This window comes from Macaca mulatta, chromosome 9 (genome assembly GCF_049350105.2).
Source record: "Macaca mulatta isolate MMU2019108-1 chromosome 9, T2T-MMU8v2.0, whole genome shotgun sequence".
Lineage (NCBI taxonomy): Eukaryota > Metazoa > Chordata > Mammalia > Primates > Cercopithecidae > Macaca > Macaca mulatta.
Genome location: NC_133414.1, coordinates 18,315,689 through 18,336,143, shown reverse-complemented (window position 1 = coordinate 18,336,143; position 20,455 = coordinate 18,315,689). Strand labels below are relative to the sequence as shown.

At 42.4% G+C, this 20,455-nt stretch overlaps 1 protein-coding gene across 2 annotated transcripts in view; it reads left to right on the top strand.

Annotated features, from left to right (window-relative positions):
• RSU1 (Ras suppressor protein 1) overlaps window positions 1–20,455 on the top strand; it is a 237,398-nt gene that overhangs the window by 33,242 nt on the left and 183,701 nt on the right. The window contains exons 3-4 of one of the 2 annotated variants that reach the window (XM_028826023.2): window positions 833–883; window positions 17,903–18,023. In XM_028826023.2, coding sequence (XP_028681856.1) covers window positions 833–883; window positions 17,903–18,023 — 172 coding nt within the window. The remainder of the gene's footprint in view (window positions 1–832; window positions 884–17,902; window positions 18,024–20,455) is intronic. The other variant, XM_001093095.5, reaches the window with a different exon arrangement.

The following is a 20,455-nucleotide window of genomic DNA, read 5'->3' as shown; positions in this document are numbered from 1 at the left end:
AAAAAAAAAAAAAAAATTGGAAAAATTTACACACACACACACGTGTATATGCATATGTGTGTAAATGCTGACACATGCAGTAAAATTTTAGACCCCAGACTAGAGGGCAGATCATTTCTCTCTTTTACTTTTGTGGCTGTGTATATATTTTCTTTATTTATAGTTAGAAAAACCATTCTTTAAGCAAACCTAATCTTACTGAGCAGATTAAACCGCCATGATAATGTTTGAAGCTGGAGAGCAATCTGCATTTCAAATCAGTGCTTCAAAATGTCAACCAAAATATGTTTAGAAGAAATTGTGAAGGGTTTTAACTCCGCTCATCTGATAGCATGGAGGGGAATTTCTGGATGGGCACCAAACATAGATGAAACAGTAACACTGGTGGGCCTTCTGCTAGATAAGTTTCTGTTTGGATGAAGTGTCGTCAAAAAAAAATAATTAAAATTTTTTAGCACAAGTAAGGCCCCTGTGCACCTCTATCCCCTTGGCTGGTCTTTCTGACCGGCACAGATAATTGAGATGAATCACTAACGGCTAGGCAAGCAGGCCGGGGCACCACACAGAGCTAACTGGCCCTTGTCATGTTGGATTCTGTGACATTAATCTCATTAGCTCTAACTTGCTGTGCTAATTGCACCGTTAGTTGGGTGCCTTTTCTTCCTTTGGTTTAACATTGAACAGATCGTATTCCATGAATCCTAGTTTCTATTTTGGTGAGTGATAATGCTTCAACCTGTGAACATAACTTTGCCGTTTGCTTTGTAGGAGTACAGGTAGAATCCGAATACAGCGATAAATTTACTGACTTGACTTTTTTTTTTCTTTTTAGTTACCTTATCCCATATCACACAACTGGTCCTCAGCCATAACAAGTTAACAAGTAAGTGATGTTTCTCTTTTTTTACAGTTTCTGACATTTAGGTAATCCTATGGCACTGCTGAGTCTGTTATTGTTTCCTTGGAAGAAACTAATGACAAATGATTGTTTGCAGAAACCTTATTTTGGTGACACGAAGATGAGAATATTGTTGTCTTGTATTTTGTCCTTTTGTAGTTAGCTCTACTTTGAAGATTCTTTTCTTTTCTTTCTTTCTTTTTGAGACAGGGTCTCACTGCGTTACCCAGGTTGGTCTTGAACTCCTGGGCTCAAGTGATCTTCCTGCCTTGGCCTCCCAAAGTGCTGGGATTACAGGCATGAGCCATGGCACCTGGCCTGAAGATTCTTTCTTATCATGTTTATAAACCAAAGAGGAAAAAAATGGCATTGTTTCTCTAAGTGGTTCCGTTCAGAGATAGTAAATGCTGTGGTGACCTGAACTGCCAGACCATTGGTGAGCATTTCAGGAGAAAAACTGACTTGAAAGCATTGAAAACTTGAAATGATTAGAACGAGTTCTTCGTTTTCATTTATATTTCCTCCTCAAAAGGAAAAGGTTTAAGTGTTCAATACACTTTCCGTCCCTGCTTGATGGGGGAAAAGATGCAAAATTATATACATGATAGACCTTTACATCTGTATTTTTTTAAATTTTTGAGTCTGGCTTCCCCAAAAGAAAAATTCTGCTGGGCATCCATAGAGCCCCACAGTAGAAGTATCTGCTTAGCATACAGTAGGATGAATGCCTGTTTTTGTATGAATGTCTTGTGTGCATGACGGGCCATTTTCTTCATAGAGCACTGGCTTTAAAGATTTTAATGGCAGGGACCCACGCTCCTTTCCCGTTCCTAATTGACTGTCAGTTCTCTTTGCTTGCCATTTTTCCTGCAGACTTGAATGATTTTCTAATCATGTGGCAAGAATTTGTTAAGGAGCTTTCCGAGTCCAGTGAAATTGAGCAGAATGTCATGTTGAGGGATTTATGTCATGAATTTATGTGTGTATGTGTGTTATATACAGCCTGAAGCACAGAGCTGTTGATTATTGAGAATTAAGAGCGGCAGCGAGGTCCCCTCATGCGCAGGAAACAAGCGGATTAGTTCGTTGTTAGCCAAAGCGCGTATTTGTAAGGCAAAGGCAGAGTGATGACGCAGTTGTCCACTTCAGTAGTGGTGGCCACAGAAGCCAAAAGTGAGACCTATAAATCTTGTGTGGTCATTGTTGTAACAGGTAATTTATTGCCGGTTTCATCGTTTTTCTGGGAAATGGTCCCGTGGTCCACAGAGACCCGATTCTCAGTTCAGAAGGGATTCGTGGTTTGTTTTGAAGGGTGGGCCACATGATTCCTAAATCCCCCAAGATTTGTGAGCAGTAATAACTGACATGCTCTGTTGTGTAGTTTATTAAAGTATTTCTTAATTGCTAAGCTTATCGTTGTTATAACAATGATATCTTGTTTCGCTTATCTTGTGCAAACCAGTTTACACAAGAAAGCAAAACTGGCCAGGATCAGTGACTCGTGCCTGTAATCCCAGCACTTAGGAAGGCTGATGTAGGAGAATTGTTTGAACCTAGGAGTTTGAGATCAGCCAAGGCAACATACCGAGGCCTCCATCTCTACCAAAAATCAAAAAATTAGCTGGACATGGTGGGTGCACCAGTGGTCCCAGCTACTCAAGAGGCTGACCCCAGTAGGTCGAGGCTACAATGAACCAGATGATGACACTGCACTGCAGCCTGGGCGACAGAGGGAGACCCTGTCCCCAACAGAAAGAAAGCAAAACCTTTATTTCTATTAAATCATTCATTGATCTCTTCTTTGAAAACATCTTGCAGATCATTGTAATTTATTTCTTTTTACAGGGGTCAATGGATCAGTTTCTTCCTCCAGGCATTATACTATTAGATTAATTTCGAGGGGCATATTTATATGTGGAGTTACATTGTGTTGGCCATTCAGGAGACTGACTGTGAAAGAATCCAAACTTTATTATTTCTGCCGTGCCAGTTTTTTTTCCCTTTTCTTCACTCCATTTGAGACACTCTTGACCTAATCCAGTAAACTCTAATTAATGGTCTTGGTAAATTCTGTTTCAAGCCATCCTGAGTAGTATCAGTGACACCCGATCTGTTTCAGTAAGGTCAAATTTGCATCCTTTACTATTTTTCTGGCATTTAAATGAATGACTTTGCTATGGTTTTTCAAGTGTTTATAGTAAATATGTCCATTTGATGGAAATATAAATATGCATTAAATGTAAGTGGCTAGGCACACCCTGCTGTCACTTTTTATGGTAATCAGTGTCTTTCACTTTCTGTTGTTTTTAATAGGGACCAGCTGACAACGCCACATTAAAACCACAGGGACTCAAAAGATAAATCCCCCACCCCCTCACCCGGCACTGCTTTTATCTTGCAAAAGTATTCGTGTTTTTCTCTTAGTATGCCAATTACACCGTTCTCTGACATTTCCACTTATGTGCTCATGGAAGGAATGAATGGTTTACTCAAACCGGGACATTGATTTGGGGACACTGTTGACTCCACTGACAAGATCTGCGGGGTTATTGAAACAGTGTGGCACGGGGTTGACTTCCCTTTTCTTGCCAGTGGTTTTGGCCTTGACAGGTCCACCCAGGGCAGTAAAAGTGAGGCCACAAGGAAGCTGAAAGTGGCATCTGTGATTCTGAAATTCCTCAAGAATTTGGGAGCAGAAATTCCTGAACTTTTAAATACTGCAGTTCATAAAAATATTTACGTATTGTCAGGCGAATTGCTGCTAATGCTTCAAGACTATTATGGTGACACTATTTAAATTTAAACCTGGGGGCTTGGGGCAGCATTGATGGGATTTTGAAGTCAGCGGGGGAATTAATCTGTCTGTAGCAGCTTTCCTAGATGTGTCCGTATGCATGATATATTTAAGGAGACAGGAAGAATAGTTGCAAGTGAATTTTTTTCTTCCGTCTCTTTGCTATGAATGGGCAGGTACTGACTTTGAATGCAACAAAGTCATTGGCAAAGTCAGAATGCAAAGCCATCCTGGCCCAATGGGAAGAGTTTCAGATTAAAGATCCTTTTGGAAACACTGCTTTCTTTGAGCACCTGCCTGTGATGTAGTACGCACCTGGCAGAAGGCTGGCTCGCTCTTGTGCAGCTGCTCTCTCTCTCTGCCTTTCAGAAACTGCTCTAATCTGCCCCACATCCCATGCCAGCCTCTCCTCTTCATATGCTGCTCTAGGAAGATCTATCATCTTCTGTCCCCCGGTAGCCCTGCCTCTGGGCCCAGGGTCTACTCCTGCCTGCCTCTTGTCCTCTCTCCTCCTCTCTACCAGCCTCTCCCCATCCTCTCCCTGGGGCCCCCTGGCTGCTCTGGCCCATTTGAAGCCTTTCCTCCCCAAACTCTCTTGCATGTAGACTCTTTAACTCCAGCATGGCATTCCCTGTCCTTCTCTTGCTTTGTGTTTTTTTCTCTCTGTCCAAATAGATGGTAAGCTTTTGTGGAAGCAGGGATCATTTCATATTCTTCCTGAATGCCTGTGGCTGGGCACTTAGTGGCTTCCCTGTATAAACCGAGTGTTCACTGCTCCCAGGAGGTCTGTGAATGACAGGGAAGGGCAGAGAGGAAACCGCTGGCTGGAGAGAAAGTGGGGAACACTGGGACCAGACGGTTTCTTTGGGATTAACTGGTGTGGGGACTTGAGTAGATGTGGCCATCACAGACTTCAGTTTCTTACTCATTATGTGCTCATTTCAAACATGGTGGAGCATGAATGCTCTAAAGATACATGACCTTCAGCCTGGGCAACACAGCAAGATCCTGTCTCTTAAAAAATGAGCCAGGCATGGTGGTGCACCCGTGTAGTCCCAGTTACTCTGGAGGCTGTAATGGGAGGACCACTTCAGCCCAGGAGTTTGAGGCTGCAGTGAGCTATGATTATACTACTGCACTCCAACCTGGGTGACAGAGCAAGATCTTAGCTCAAAAAAAAAAAAAAAAAAAAAAGATATATGACCTTATGTCCAGTAAATGATGGCCGTCTCATCTTTACAATCCTAGAGCCAAGGAATGATGGGCTGTGATGTGTGTTACTCAGGCACACAAAGGACTCGCAGCCAGGGAAACTGGTATCATGACCACTCAGATGCGTGGGAAGGCAGCAGTGTTGCCAAAGGTCATCTTCCTGTGTTTCTTTGCTTTTCCTTCCTGCCCCTGGCCTCTGGGGTTACCCTCCCTTTCAAGCCACTGTCGGCTGAGTCTTTTTTAGTCTGCTCCTTAATCCAATTCCCAGGTTTTATGGTGTTTGAAAGTGTGAGCTTTGTAAATGCTTTCCTACTGTTTTTTTGTTTTTAAAAAGGAGTTTCTTTTGGGGACAACCATTTTAAGACTTGTCCACTAGAGGTCACTGTTGAGACACATATGTCTCCTCCAGGTTTTGTACCTAAAGGTTAGAAACCAACTTTGTTGTCAGAATAAATTTTTTGCAGGCTGTCCGGCCCTGCACCACGGGGCGTGTTGCTATTGCTGCTTACACAGTGCAGTTTTTACCATGTTTAAGGTAAATCCTTATAGAAGGAGGTGTGCTGTGTTTTTTGTTTTTCTCCTACCATGAGCATATTCAGTTTCACGTGTCATTATTTGGTGTTTATTATGGCTACTTTCTCAAATTAGAAACATTTTTTTCCCTCCAATATTCTTACATTGAAAGAATTATACTGCTTTACGTAGTATTTTGTATTGGGCATATACGAGTTTTTTTTTTTTTTTTTTTTTTTTTTTTAACCTGCAGAAGAAAATTTGAAGTATTTATGTATGTAACCAGATTTTAATTCAAAAATAACTATAAAAATCAGGAAAATGTGTATTTTGTGCATATTTATGCTGATTCATAGACTGCCCAATTCCATTGTGTTGGGGAGAATATGAAATGAATGTGCATCAGGAAATGAATTGCCTTCTGTACCAGTGATAAACCAAGCTCTGGGCCTTACTTTTTTAAGTGAAGTTTTCCTTAAGTTTTAAAAATAGTTTTATTCCAACAGCAAAACCCATATGTAAACCTTGCAAGCACCTTAAATATGACAATAGTTTTTTTTTTCAAAGTTTGTGACCCCTCTGTGTTGAGGATTAGACATTCATCATTTTGTGCAAGAAATAACCAAGGATATCTTTTTGCTCTGTGCAAACATTGAGAAGCTGACGTCTATGTAAAACCTTTCAAAAGGGGGTCTCTGAATGTAATTGTTTAGTTTCATACTTTGAACTTTTAACTGCCATATAAAGCCTTTTCCTGAGAGATTGGCAGTTTTGCCTACAATTTCAGATCTTCACTGTGATCATATCTCATCATTTAATGCATCGGAAATGGCTAGGCAGGTAGTAAACCTAAGTTGTATGGCAAAATATGGGTTTTTAAAAAATATACACTATTTCCTATTAGTTATAGCTTATGTACAAATTTGTAATTATAGCAAACAAGAAATACTAAGATATCTTCTTTGGTGGTTTCAATAATTTATTTATCAAAGATAATATTCTAAGTACATAGAACTTAATACTTTTAAATTTTATGCAGATGTATATTTTATCTACCATAAGTCATTATAAACAAATTAAGCAGCGTATTTCACATGAAAATGCTGCATTCTTAAAATCTGTAGATCCAATTTTAATGAAGAAAACTTAGCAGTTTTTAAACAGCGTTAATACATTGAAACCTTTTTATACAGACATAATAGATTGTTGGGATGATTGAGAAGAACTAACTGTCTGAATTCCTGAGGGTGACCTTCACCGCTCTTCTCAGACCTTGCTGTTCTTGAGTCTGTAGTTATTCCATCCTTCATAGATTATTTGTCTTGCTTTATGCAAAAGTTCTTGTGCATGGCTTGTATGAAATTAAACCATGAGGGGGGAATATGTAAAATAAATGGTCTCTGTGTCATGAATTTATCTTGTGACAATATCAAAACAACTTGCTGTTTGCATTTTAACAGGGTGTAAATGTATTTATAATACAGAGGCTTTGATCAATAACTTATTTTTTAAATTACTGCACATTTATCAGTTCACTTCTGTGCCATCATGAAAAGATGAGAGTTAAAAAAAAATTTGCATAGTATCTTTGAATCCAACAGCTATTAATTAAACAGTGTCTATCTGATGGTACCGGTACAAAATGACTGGCAGTTGGGCATGCGTTGCTGTTTTTGGCTTTATTGAGTGAGCGCCTGAGATCATCCTATGGGAGGGTCTGTTGACCCAGGGACCCGGGACCAGTGCGGCCAAGGCCAGCGAATGAAGTCGAACAAATGTCTTCCCAATGGCATCTTACCTGTCCTCAGCTTGTAGACTGTGGCCACTCCCCGCTCCCCGTTCTCTTTGTTGTCAGGCCTACCAACCAAAACGTACCTGTTCCAGAATGCTTTTTCTTGAGGTCCTGTTCTGTGCTAAGTGGAAGCTAGCTAACATGTGAATTCCTCCACAATATATTTTTAAATGGAACCACCCCAATCGTGAGAACTTGAGCGCGGTGGCAGGCTGTGGAGAAAATAAGACGGGGGAGTGTAAGCCTGTCACTTTCCAACTCATAATTAGCCCATGTGTGGGGCTGCTCCTGAAAAAGGTTTCTTTTGCTATTGATGATAGAATGTCTATCAAACAGAATTGATTTAACAGCAAAATATTCCACATAGGTTTTCAGTTGATGCGCTCTCTCCTAAATCACTTGGTGTGTGTGTACATGGGAGTATGTGTGCAGAATGATAGAGGAGATATACTAAGAGGTGCGATACTTAGGTACATACATTCTTGTAGAGCATCTCTTCTCTTTACGTTTTTATTTTTTAGAGGTAGTGTTTTTATCACCCAGGCTGGAGTACAGTGGCACAATCCTAACTCGCTGTAACCTGAAACTCCTGGGCTCAAGCGAGCCTCCTAGATGGATGTGCACCACCACGCCTGGCTAATTTGCCCAGGCTGGACTCAAACTCCTGGCCTCAAGTGGTCCTCCCGCCTTGGCCTCCAAAAGTACCGGAAATATAGGCCACTGTGAGCCCCTGTGCCCAGCCTTCGTAACTTTTCGTAAGTCACTGATCTTTTTAAATAATAGAGCGAAAACTACAACCCTGATCCGTAGAGAAGTGCACGTGATGGTTGTAGTTTCACCAGAGGCCTGTGGATCCCATTGTGTTCATCCATGAATTCTTTAGAGGTCCACGGAGCTCAGATTTAGAAACTCCAGAATCGGCTGAAGATAACACTAGTATGTTTGCATGCAGTGTGGACATAGTGATGTTATTTTTTTGTTTGTTTGAGACAGGGTCTCACTCTGTCACCCAGGTTGGAATGCGGTGGCGTGATTTCGGCTCACGGCAACCTCCATCTCCCAGGTTCAAGCGATTCTTCTGCCTCAGCCTCCCTAGTAGCTGGGACTACAGGTGTGCACTGCCACGCCCAGCTAGGTTTTGTTCTTAGTGGAGACGGGTTTCACCACATTGGCCAGGCTGGTCTTGAACTCCTGGCCTCAAGCAATCTGCCTGCCTCGGCCTAGTGATGCTCTTTCTTAAAGGAGATGCTTCTTGGAGATTTGTATAAAACTTCAGATGATTTTTAATGCATCACAGAACTCATTCTTGATGGCTTCTTAAAAAATGTAAAGTGCCACCTTATTACTCTACTCAAATTTACATTTTGTTAAATAAGAATTTGTAATCCTGGAGCTCCCAGGCTTGAACAGAACGTGCGTGTGGGCATGTGCACATTTTTTTTTTTAACGAAATACCCTTCCCATTTCCATTTTTCTTTCTGTTCCTCAGCATCGCAGGCCAAAACCGCTCAAATACAATTGATAACCAGTTAACAAACTCACTGACCTTGCGTTTTGCTGTTTTCAGTCTGAACCTTCTTTTGTCTAATTTTTTTGCTGTTTCTTTAGCTTTTTTTCCCCTGCTTATCTATTCTTTGTTCTAGTCTCCTGATTTTTTTTTTTTTAAAAACTGATGTTCCTACCCCTGTCTCTGAATTTGGCTTATCCTTCAGAAAGTTGAAATGAATACTCATGTTTCTCTGTGAAGCCCTCCTTTTCAAATCCAGCTGAGCCAGCACTGTGTGGAAAGAAATACCAGGCGCCCCACAGCCTGTGGGACCATCAAGAACAACACCTATGTGATAACTGCAGCAGGAAGTGAAAGAGGAAAGAGTGAGTTTGTTGAGCTCCCCCACTCTGTATCACGTGGAGGAGACAGGTGTAAAGTGGTTAAGTGACCAAAACAAGGGGGCGATGGAGCTTTCTGTACGGCTTCCAAGTGGCTGTTCCACCGTGTCCCCTGCTACCTCTGCAAGTGATGTGTGTGCACTTGGTGTCCCATCAGGTCAATCTAGCCGCTCCATGGACGAAGCATTCCTGTGGCTCTGGATCCTTACTCGTTCCAATAGCAGAATAGGGAGAATTCCTAAGGTTAAAAGCCATAGCTGTGTTAGTTCGAAGGGAGTGATCAAAGCTCCCACGTGGATTTGGTGGATTTTCCTAGCCCTGGGCCTCTTCCTTCCCCTCCCCTTCTTGTCCTCTTCATGCAGTGACCCCAAACATAAGGTCCGGTAGGAAGAGAAGCAGTCCAGTTGTGGCCTCTTGATGGATTAATTCAGGTGTTTTTTTGTTGTTGTTGTTTATTTATTTATTTATTTATTTATTTATTTTTGAGACAGGGTCTCACTTTGTTGCCCAGGCTGGAGTGCAGTGGTGCAATCTTGGCTCACTGCAGCCTTAACCTCCAGGCTCATGTGATCTTCCCACCTCAGCCTCCTGAGTAGCTAGGACTACAGGAATGCATCACCATACCAAGCTAATTTTTTGTAGAGGTGGGATTTCGCCCTGTTGCCCAGGCTGGTCTGAAACTCCTGGGCTCAAGCAATCCACCCACCTCAGCCTCCCAAAGTGCTGGGATTATAGGTGTGAGCCACCGCATCCAGCCTAGATTAATTCTTAATTGTAAAAGAAGACAGAAACTAATGGCAAAACGTGCTTTTCCTGTGTGCATGTAAGAGCGTGCGAGATAGAATGTGACTTGCTTACTGTCTACCTTGTAATGTTAATAATCTAGGCTTATGTGTAGGTATACATTCATTTATATTATACATAGTAAAGGCATGTACTCATCTAAAAGAGCCTAGAGCACTCCTTTTATAATACTGAGCTTGCTTTTCTCCACTGATGGATTGAAGTTTTTTTTGTTTTTTCCATATTCTCCTTCTCTGTCTTCCCACTGTTTTGGAATTTCCTGGACATTTTTCCTGCCCTTCCTTTTCTTACCCTTCACTGGATGTCACTTCCTCCCCAGGCCACTGAATGCCATTTGCTTTCCTCTCAGCGCTGCTTCTCCCTCCCAGCTCCCCAATTAAAGCTCTTTATTGATGTATGGCTTTGCTGGAGGGGTAGCACATCAGAACTGGAGTGCAATTTAGGAGCGGTGTTCCTGCAAGAATTCAGAGTTCATACGTCCTCCTGAAGATGCTTTGGGAGTTAACACAAGATTCAGGCATTAACTAATTTTTATATCCCCAGAGGAGAAGAAATCCATGCTTGTCAGCTTTTTAGGAAATTTGTTTGGTCATGCATACACACTTTTTATAGCTCAGGAACATACATTTTTGCATGTTTGGCTTTATACTCTAAAATCGACCTTATTACTTGCTTATACCTTTTTTCCTCTAATTTTCATGTAACTGATTTTTCACATTGCTGCGGAAAGAGTAGGACCATTGTGTTGCGGTGAGTTAAGCCAGGGGATACTTTTGTTTCCTAAAATGACTTAGGCTATGGAATCCTGAGGCGGCTCATAATAGCATAGACTGAACATGTGCTTTGGAGCACAGGTCCTCAGTAAATACTTGTTGTTTATTAACCAAAAGTACATTACCATTGTTATTTATAAAGCCAGTAATATTTGGAGGACATTGGCCTTTCTTGGGGTAGATGCTTAGATATTTTGCTATTTTATGTTTACCTTGAGGAACATGTAGAACCTTTTAAATGAGAATTTGCTTTACTGTTTCATAAACTTTATGTTTTTAAATAACCTAGACCTACTGTGATTCACTGCTTTAATAGCTGCTTTGGGGGAAGTCCCATAAAATCTGTGAAACCAGTTATCATTAGTATACTTTTGAACATCAAACTCTTATGGTCATATGTAATTAGTTCATTATCATCCACCTTGTGTTTTGGGCCAGAAAACAAAGGTAATTAATCACTATAACTGCAAATGACCTTTTTTTTTTTTTTTATTGCATGTAAAGTGCTGAAGTGTAATTATTCCTACGCGAGAGTGAGAAGATTCTTCTTCATGTGGAACTATTAAAATGGCATTGAGAACTATGATTTGCTGAAAGAATCGGCATGTGTATAATTAGTCTAGACGCCACCTCTGTGCTATGAATGGACTCATGTTCTCCAGTTATTATGGCTAGAGATTAAAAAGGCTGTGCTTTTACTTTGACCATGGATGCCCCAAATCATATTTCAACGAGTTTCTGCTAATTTGGTTTTTTTCCTCCCTTGCTTCATTCAGGCCAAAGGGGGGCACTTGTTTTTCGGTATCATATTCATCAAATGCTGGGGCAAGGAAGTTTTTAGTAATTTTTCTAGTAACTTGGTTGTAGTAATGTAATATGCTAAGTTATCTTACAAGCTAATTTTAATATCCTCTACCATCCTCTGTTCTTCTATGCTTTATATAAAAAAAAAAAAGCTGTAGAAATATATGACATTGTGAACATCTGCCCAGGCATTTTCATTTGTTATAACAACAGACAAAAACCTTTTTTTTTTTTTTTTTTTTTAAATAGCAATATGTCAGGTTTTTAGAAGCAATGCTACTCGGTTTCATTTTGCTGTAACTCATGCTATGTGGTTTGTTTGGGGACTCTTTGGCCTGAGGGTGGGTGGCACTTTTGCATCCTGGAAATGGGCACGAGACAGTAGTGTTGCCTCCATTGCAGCACAAGGGTGGGTGTGCCCCTTTGCCACCTGCCGTCCTGGTCCTGGCTGTCAGCAGTTGCCTCACACAAAGTATCTGCCCAAAGTCCTCCTCTTCTTCCCTTGCTGTAATTCACAGTCCGTCACTGGAGGCAGAGGTTGAGCTATCCGTTTACTTCTTTCCAACAGGCTGGGTCCCTTGGCTTTCATGCCCTGGGCCAGCCCTAGCTCAGGAATCACCAGCTCTGAAAACGTCCTTTGGTGCTTCTGCAAAAACAATTGGGTGTAGTGCAGCCCCCAACTCCCCAGAAGTTTGGTGGAGATGGTGGGTGGAGGTCACCTCCAGATTTCATGCCTGCGGTGCGGATGGAAAGCGCCACGTGTTCGGAGCGGCTTCTGGCTTCCTGGCAGCCGTGGGTGTGCGTTCGCATGGTGCAGGGTCTAGTGCTGCCCTTCTGGAGCTGAAGAGGACCTGGCTGTCGCTGGTAACCATATGGCTCTAAAGACCAAAGTGTGACCCCCTGACCCCCCCGTGGGCTGCACCCAGGCAGAGCTCCTGTCCTTATGTTTTTGCGTGGTGCCTGCTGCTCCCAGAGTCTGTCGCTCCTTACCGCTTTGTTTTTTTGCCTCAAGGGCCGCAAGATGCTTTTGCTCAAAAAGCCCCCAAATCAGCTGCACCCTGATCTGTCTGGTGCTGTCTGTACCACCCAGCATCCTGCCGTTAGGGCTCAGTGTTTTGAAGCCGAGCAGTAGACCAGGTGACATCTCTTTGTGTGACTACCCTTGGTCATGATGAATTTGCCACTGAGTGACTTAATTCAGTGTGCCAGGGAATTCAAGGCTTTTCTCCTCTGGAGAGTTGTCCATCTTAATACTGATCTCACCATAAAATCCTGCGTGAGGAGGCAGAAGTTGACTAGAAAGGGTTTGATGGTGGCACCCACGTTGAACGTGTTAGCTACTTAGAGTATCATTTGTTTCACTTGTCATCAATCCCCAGGCTCAAGAGGCATCTTCATTTGGATCAGATTGATGATTATACTCACTGCATTATCGCATGGGGTAAGGGATGTATGTGTTGGATTGATAATGGTGATGCTGCCAATGAATTGAAAGTTTTCTGAGCCAAAATACGGTTCCCAGACTAGCAACATCGGCATCCCCTGGGAAGTTGTTGGAAATTCAGAGTCTCAGGCTTTACCCCAGACCTACTGAATCAGAAACTCCGGGATACCCCTCCATCTGTGTTTTACCAAGCCCTCCGGTGATTCTGGTGTCTCTGTGGTTCGAGAGCCACTGCCATCGGGCAGGGCTGTGTAATAGAACGTTCTGCAGTGATGGAAACAGTCAGTATCCCTGCCGTGCAGTAGTGGAGCCACTAGCCACCACATGTGGCCGTCGAGCTCTTGAAATGGGGCTGCTATGACCAACAGTAGCATTCATCATTTTATTTAATTTTGATTAATCTAAGTTTAAATTCAAACAGCTGCATATAGCTAGTGGCTGTCCATCAGATAGCCCAGCCCCAGAACATACCCAGCTAATTATTATTGTGTAAACTCCTAAAATGCTTTAAGTTGTTAGTTGTGGAATTATTAATTGTAGATCATAGAGCAGAATCTTCCTTATTCAATTCAACAGGATTGAAACTGCGATTGTTACAACATAGGTGATCTTGATTCTTCCTGTGGAGGGGAGACAGTTTGCGGGCTGCTGGCCGGTTGGGGGAAGCCTATTCTTGAGCTGATTGATGGTTGATTTTGTGAATATGCATCAACGGTGCAGTGCTGGGTGGCTCATGCCTGTTGCACATATAACTGATGACAGTAGATATATGTCCTTTTAGGAGTAAAGCTGTTGCTCAGGAAGGGGTGTCAGTATTTCGCACAGATGGACTTTGGTTTCTCCAGCCTGTCCGGCAAAGTGGAGGTGCTTCCGGCCAAGGAGAAGTGAATGAGCCCTTTGGGCACTTTGGGCTGCTTGTGGAACCTTCCAGAAACTGCGCTCGCACATGAGATGGACAAAACTCTCGAATCACATTCGGGTTCTTCAGTTTGGGAGGACCTGGAGGAAAAAAGGTCATGGTGGGTGTGTTAGGTGGAACTGCTGCAAAGCCCAGAAGAAACTTTGAGATTAGTCTCTGGGGTGATGTGACCACATCCTCGTCACCTTTCCAAAACACCAGCAGAGGCTCTGGGACGAGAGCGTCCCCAGCAGTCCTGTGATCCTGCGGCTAGAGCGAAATGTGACATTGAGGAGCCAGGGGATATCTGAGTTCTTTGGGACTGTTCCCCAAACCTAGCAACTGAAGTCTCAAAATTAAAGCAACCATCTTTGGCTAGGCAGAAAATGATACTCAATTCTCTGTCAGAAGCAAAGTTCTACATGACTAAGCTTCCTAATTGAGGGCCCCATTTGTTGAATTATTTAAAGCCGTATCATTGATTATCATAATCCATCTCCTCTTAGAATCCTAGAATGTTAACACGAGGTGGAAGAGACCTGGGAAATGGTCATAATCCAGCCTTCTTATTTTATGGAGGCCCAGAGAGGTTATGAGTTGAGTGAGGGCACACACAGCACTGTAGGGTCAGGGACCATGTTACTCTTTAGTTCCTTTGGTGTCATAGGTCAGCTGGGATCATAGATCAGAAGCTGGACAGATTGATGAAAAAGGGTCGTTTCAAAGACATAAGAAATATACTGATGCACACTGTTAGGTTTTAAAATGCTTCTTGCTCATGCGTCCTGTAGATATCTAGAAAATTCCAATAGAATATATTGGTAAAATATTGCAGTGGTCTTTTTGGAATAGCTAAAATTGTTCCCGCCCTGTATGTATAGGATTTAGTCATGGCACAATTCATATTGCTAACTGGGTTATTTTTTCTGGAGAGTTTGGTTGCGAGTAGTTTATTTTCCAAGCACTAGGCCTGTTTCAGTTGATTGACTTTGATACTGTGTCTTTTGTAACTTACTTTGTTTAAATAACATGCCTCTCCTACTTTATCCCCGGAGTATTGAGATGCTGTGTGTGCAAAGTATGGCACTGTGCACCTAATCAGCATTCTCTAAATATTGGTTCAAAGAGTGAATACTATCCCATCCAGAAGGGTCTGCATGTTAATTTCTTTAGATTTTCACTGTGGCTGGCAGTTAAAAAAATTTCTGTATATTTAGGGAAATTATTAGCTGTGTATTTTTTTTTTTCCTCACCTAGCTTGAATGGAGTCTTAAACAAAAAATTCACATGCTCACCAAAGGCTGGGAGAGGTTTTGTAAATCGAATATGGGGTTATTGTTTGCGTTCACAAAACAAAGCCCTAAATCACATTTAGCATAATTTGTGGTTTTAAATTGGACTGATTTAGCAAGGAGAGTGAAATAATCTCTCATCCTGTCAAAAAGGCGATACCTTTAGACCAGCATTTAATTGCATTGGCAGAGTAACTTCGGGAAGACAGCAGTAATTCTGGCTGCATTATTCTTGGTTTGTGGCTAAATTGAGATCATCATTTTCTCCTGGTTTCACTAACTTCCGTTATTGCTCTTCAAACTAATCAGATGAATGTGGTCTTCAAACTAATCAGATGAAGGCTTAGTGGTAGCTGGAGGGTGGACAGGGGAGGGATGAGGTCTATGGGCAGCTGTACTGTATATACTTCATGATCTCGGGGGAGAAGGTGACATCCCAGTGACCCAGAAGGCACAGCCTGGTGATTTTCTTTTCTTTTCTTTTTTTTTTTTTGACATAGAGTTTCACTGTTGTTGCCCAGGCTGGAGTGTAATGGCGTGATCTCAGCTCACTGCAACCTCTGCCTCCCAGGTTCAAGCGATTCTCCTGCCTGAGCTTCCCGAGTAGCTGTGACTACAGGCGTGCGCCACCATGCCCAACTAATTATTTATTTATTTATTTATTTATTTATTTATTGTAGAGATGGGGTTTCACCATGTCGGCCAGGCTGGTCTCAAACTCCTGACCTCAGGTGATCCTCCTGCCTCGGCCTCCCAAAGTGCTGGGATTACAGGAGTGAGCTACTGCGCCAGGCCAGTCTTCTCTTCTCTTCTCTAGATAGAGTTTCACTCTTGTCACCTAGGCTGGAGTGTAATGGCATGATCTTGGCTCACTGCAACCTCTGCCTCCCAGGTTCAAGCGATTCTCCTGCCTCAGCTTCCCGAGTAGCTGGGATTACAGGCGTCTGCCACCATGCTCAGCTAATTTTTGTATTTTTAGTAGAGTTGGAGTTTCACCATGTTGGTCAGGCTAGTCTTGAACTTCTGACCTCAGGTAATCCACCCACCTCGGCCTCCTAAAGTGCTGGGTTACAGGTGTGAGCCACTGCCCCTGGCCCCGGTGATTTTCTTGGTAATTGCTTACACACAGTGAATACCATTCATTTGCACAGAAGTGTTCCATGGACTGTGCACCTAAGAAAGAATGTACATTTGCAGCCACATTGTACAGGTAGGGTTCGTTTGCATTCCTGCAGGTATCCAAGAGGGAGGGTTCTGGAGGAACTTCGAGCTGTCTAGATTACCTGATGAAAACCTGTTCTTTTCTCAACAGCCACTTCAGGAGCTCACCCAGGGGCTGCTCACTAGACCACTGCTCCCTGCCCATGTGCCCTAGTTCAGAGTAATCTGTATTCTTCACAGTCCCTTCTTCCAGTGAAAGCATCTCTTTTGCCTTTCACCAAGCCTTACCTCTAAAAGAGTAGCCGGCGATACCTTAGACATTTCAGAAATAAGCAAAGTGCCTGTCCTTATACTTTTATTCCCCTGGGAGTTATCAACTAGTCTTCTTGAAATGGCTAACTGCTTAAATATTTTAAATGTACATTTGGCATTTTACACACACCTTTGTGGTGGTTCAAATCACGGGTGCTCCTGGGTCTGAGTTTAGGTCTGACTGCAGGAAGCAGGTTAGTTTCCCGGCCTCCTGGGGCACCCCTGGAGGAAGCAGATGGGGATAGGAAGTCAACTGACTGATAAGGGACATCACACTTTCTTGGGCTGGGCTCCAGGCCCCTGTTCATGTTCTTAGTTACCTGGATAGTCTTGGTATCAGAGTTTATGTGAACCATGGCCAAGCTTATCACCCACAGAAATGTTTCTGGAAAGACTGAATAGCAAATGGGATAGATGAATTACAGTCTATGGAAACTCCTTCTGCTACCAATTTGTAGTTTGTGCTTTTGAGATGAAGATGCCTTTGGCTTTTACATTTGTATTTTCAAGTGTATATATGCTAGGGAAGGAGGAACCTTTCAGATCCCTAGTGGCTGATTTTCATCTTGGATCTGCATACTAGAATTCATAGCATGCTACTGAGTTGACTTTTTGTATTTCTATATAATACCACTGTATCGATCTGTTGCTAATCTGATGTAACCTTTGTGTGTGTGTATGTGTATGTATGTGTGTGTCTGTATGTGTGTGTGTGTTATTGATCAAGATACATTACTCCAGAGGCCAAAATCAGAAACTAGGGAGGTCGAATATTTCATCATTTAAAATTGAGCTTATATTGTTATTAATGCAATGTTAAGAGGACAGCCCTTCAGATACTGGGTTATTTAAGCAACTTCAATGTACCCCACCCCAGAAAGGATTTGGAGGTCGCCATCTTACTTCTGGTGGCAATGCAAGAAAACTGAAAGGAAAAAAAAAAACAATAGTTGCACTTATAAGATCCTATGTGACAACCATAAGTATGTATGCTTCACAGTATTTTTATAGGCTGTTTATGGTACAGAAATTCTCTTTTGTGCATCTTGGCTCTGTTGCCCCCGTCATTGTCCATCTGAAACAAACTATGCCAGGCACTTAGCTAATCAGATACAAAGAAACATTTCAGCGGCCACTCAGAAGTGAGCGACTGCTTATGAAAAACCTGTACAAAATAAATAAGACCGGTAGGTGAATTTGATGGTCCTTTTGGAGTTATAATCTTTCTTTGCTTTGAAAGAAAAACAAAACGTGCCGCTGCCGTCCCTTTCTAGGAGTTCCGTCCCCAGATTCACACTCAGCATTTTTGTTTCCATAGCGGTGCCACCCAACATCGCAGAACTGAAGAATTTGGAAGTGCTCAACTTTTTTAATAACCAGATCGAAGAGCTGCCCACACAGATCAGCAGCCTTCAGAAACTCAAACACCTGAACCTCGGGTGAGTATCAGTGGAGGGAAGAGGTGGAGAGGGAGAGAGTGGAAGGGGTGTGCCGGGTAGGGCCAGGGGAGGAATTATTTTTATATTATTGCACAGAAATGGATATCTAATTTCTTTTTATGTTTTGGGTCTTAAACAAATTTTATTGTTTTAATACATCCTTTCGGTGGCCTACATCAGTGAGTATTTGAGAGCTAATTGAGAAGCTAATTGTTGGCACAATAAGGAAGTTAAATTTTTACTGTATTTTGTGTCCAGTAAAATTTTATCTCAGTTCTGTTGACCGAGAAGGGACTTATTTGCATTGCATGAACTGGCAGACAAATGGTAATATGGTTGATTTTTTTTTTTTCTCTCCGTGTTAAATAGGAATAGTTTACAAAGCACCTTTGTGCCTTGGAGGGAAGAATATTTTCCCTAATGATGCTTCATTCATTTTTGCAATTCTCTGTAGCTGAGAGGTGAAAATCCTCTGTCTTTGTTTATGCAAAGGTGAGGAGAGGAGTTTTGATTCAGCTGAGGTTGCAGAACCAGGGAGCAGTAAATAATAATAATGATAACCTGTTTTTGTGTATTACTTTGCAGCACTTGACCCTCTCAACATTTGTGAGGTAGGGAGGGCAGGTTTTAGTGCTTTCATTGTACACAGAGGAAGCTAAGCCTTTTCAAAGGGGCTAAGGGCCTGGCTTCTGGTCCCCTCTGAGGTTAGTGGCCAAGCTGGGAAGAGAACCCCATGGTTCTGGGTCTAAATGCTCCTTCAGACTCCATTGATATGGTTTGGGTCTGTGTCTCCACCAAATCTCATGTGGAATTGTAATCCCTAGTGTTGGAAGTGGGGCCTGGTGGGAGGTGATTAGATCATGGGGGCGGAGCTCTCGTGAATGGGTTAGCACCATCCCCTCTTGGTACTGTCCTTATGATAGTGAGTGAGTTATTGTGAGATCTGGTTGTTTAAAAGTATGTAGCACCTCCCCCCCTCATGCTCTCCTGCTCCTGCCATGTAATATATGTGCTCCTGCGTTGCCTTCTACCATGAGTAAAAGCTCCCTGAGGTTTCCCCACAAGCAGCTGCTGCCATGCTTCCTATACAGCCGGTAGAACCATGAGTCAGTTAAACCTCTTTTTTTGTAAGTTGCCTGGCCTCAGGCATTCCCTTATAGCAATGGGAGAACAGACGAATACATCCATAGACCCCAACCGGAACTGTGGCATCAGAATTCCATCTTCATTGGTGCAGCCATCAGATGAAACTGACCATTCATGCTTCAGTCTCTGTGCAAAGTCATATATTCATTAAATTGTAGCCACTAAATGCTCTGGTTAAGTTAGTGATTGACATGGAGTGGCAATAGATGCTGGCCAGGTATTTGCCAGCTTTTTTTTTTTTTTTGAGGCAGAGTCTTGCTGTGTCGTCAAGCGATCTTAGCTCGCTACAACCTCCACCTCCTGGGTTCAAGCGAGTCTCCTGCCTCAGCCTCCTGAGTAGCTGGGACTACAGGCACACGCCACCATGCCCAGCTAATTTTTGTATTTTTAGTAGAGACGGTGTTTCACCATGTTGGCCAGGATGGTCTCAATGTCTTGACCTCATGATCTGCCTGCCTCGGCCTCCCAAAGCGCTGGGATTACAGGCATGAGCCACTGTGTCTAGCCATATTTGCCAATTTAATAGGGAGCAGTCATGAAAAAAATCTCATTCATGGAGTGATTTTTAGTTTATTGTTCAGACACATTATTTTGAAGTTCACTTGGGCTTAGGGACCAACTTTGTAAGATCCATGGGCAGCCTCTATTCTTATGTCTGAGGGAAAGTGAAGTTAAAAGGAGGGAGAAACATCACTTTAGATGAGATGGGTTTTTTTTTTCTCCCTACAAATTTGGAGCCTGTATACCCATCTGGCAAAGCAGAAATGAAACGATTCTCCATTTATATCTTGGTTTTACAGACTATTCTATCCTGATCTTTAATTTGTATGTGAGAAAGAAGCTAAAACTACATATAGATGTATACTCTTACTGTTAATTTGTTCATTTATTAAATATATATATGTATACATAGTATATATATAAAATCTCAATCACTGGGAACAGTGCTTGGCACATACTGAGAAGTACCTAGTATTAGTTAGCTATTGTTATGATCATAATTGTCTTATTTACTTTTTCATTAATTCCATGACTATGTAAGTGACTATTCTATGTAAGGAATCTTGCTAGTACCGGGGAGCCAAGGTGAAGGTCATGGTCCCTGACCTTACCTACTAGGGCAAGACTGGCTATAAACAGGAACAGACCAGCGAGGTCACAGATGTGCTGGCGACTGTGGACCGGCAGGGGGAGCAGCAAGACGGGGAGTACTTTAGTCCGCAGGTGAGATTCGCAGGAGCAGGAACACAGCAGGTAGCACGGGAGCCGACACTCGATGCGTGAGA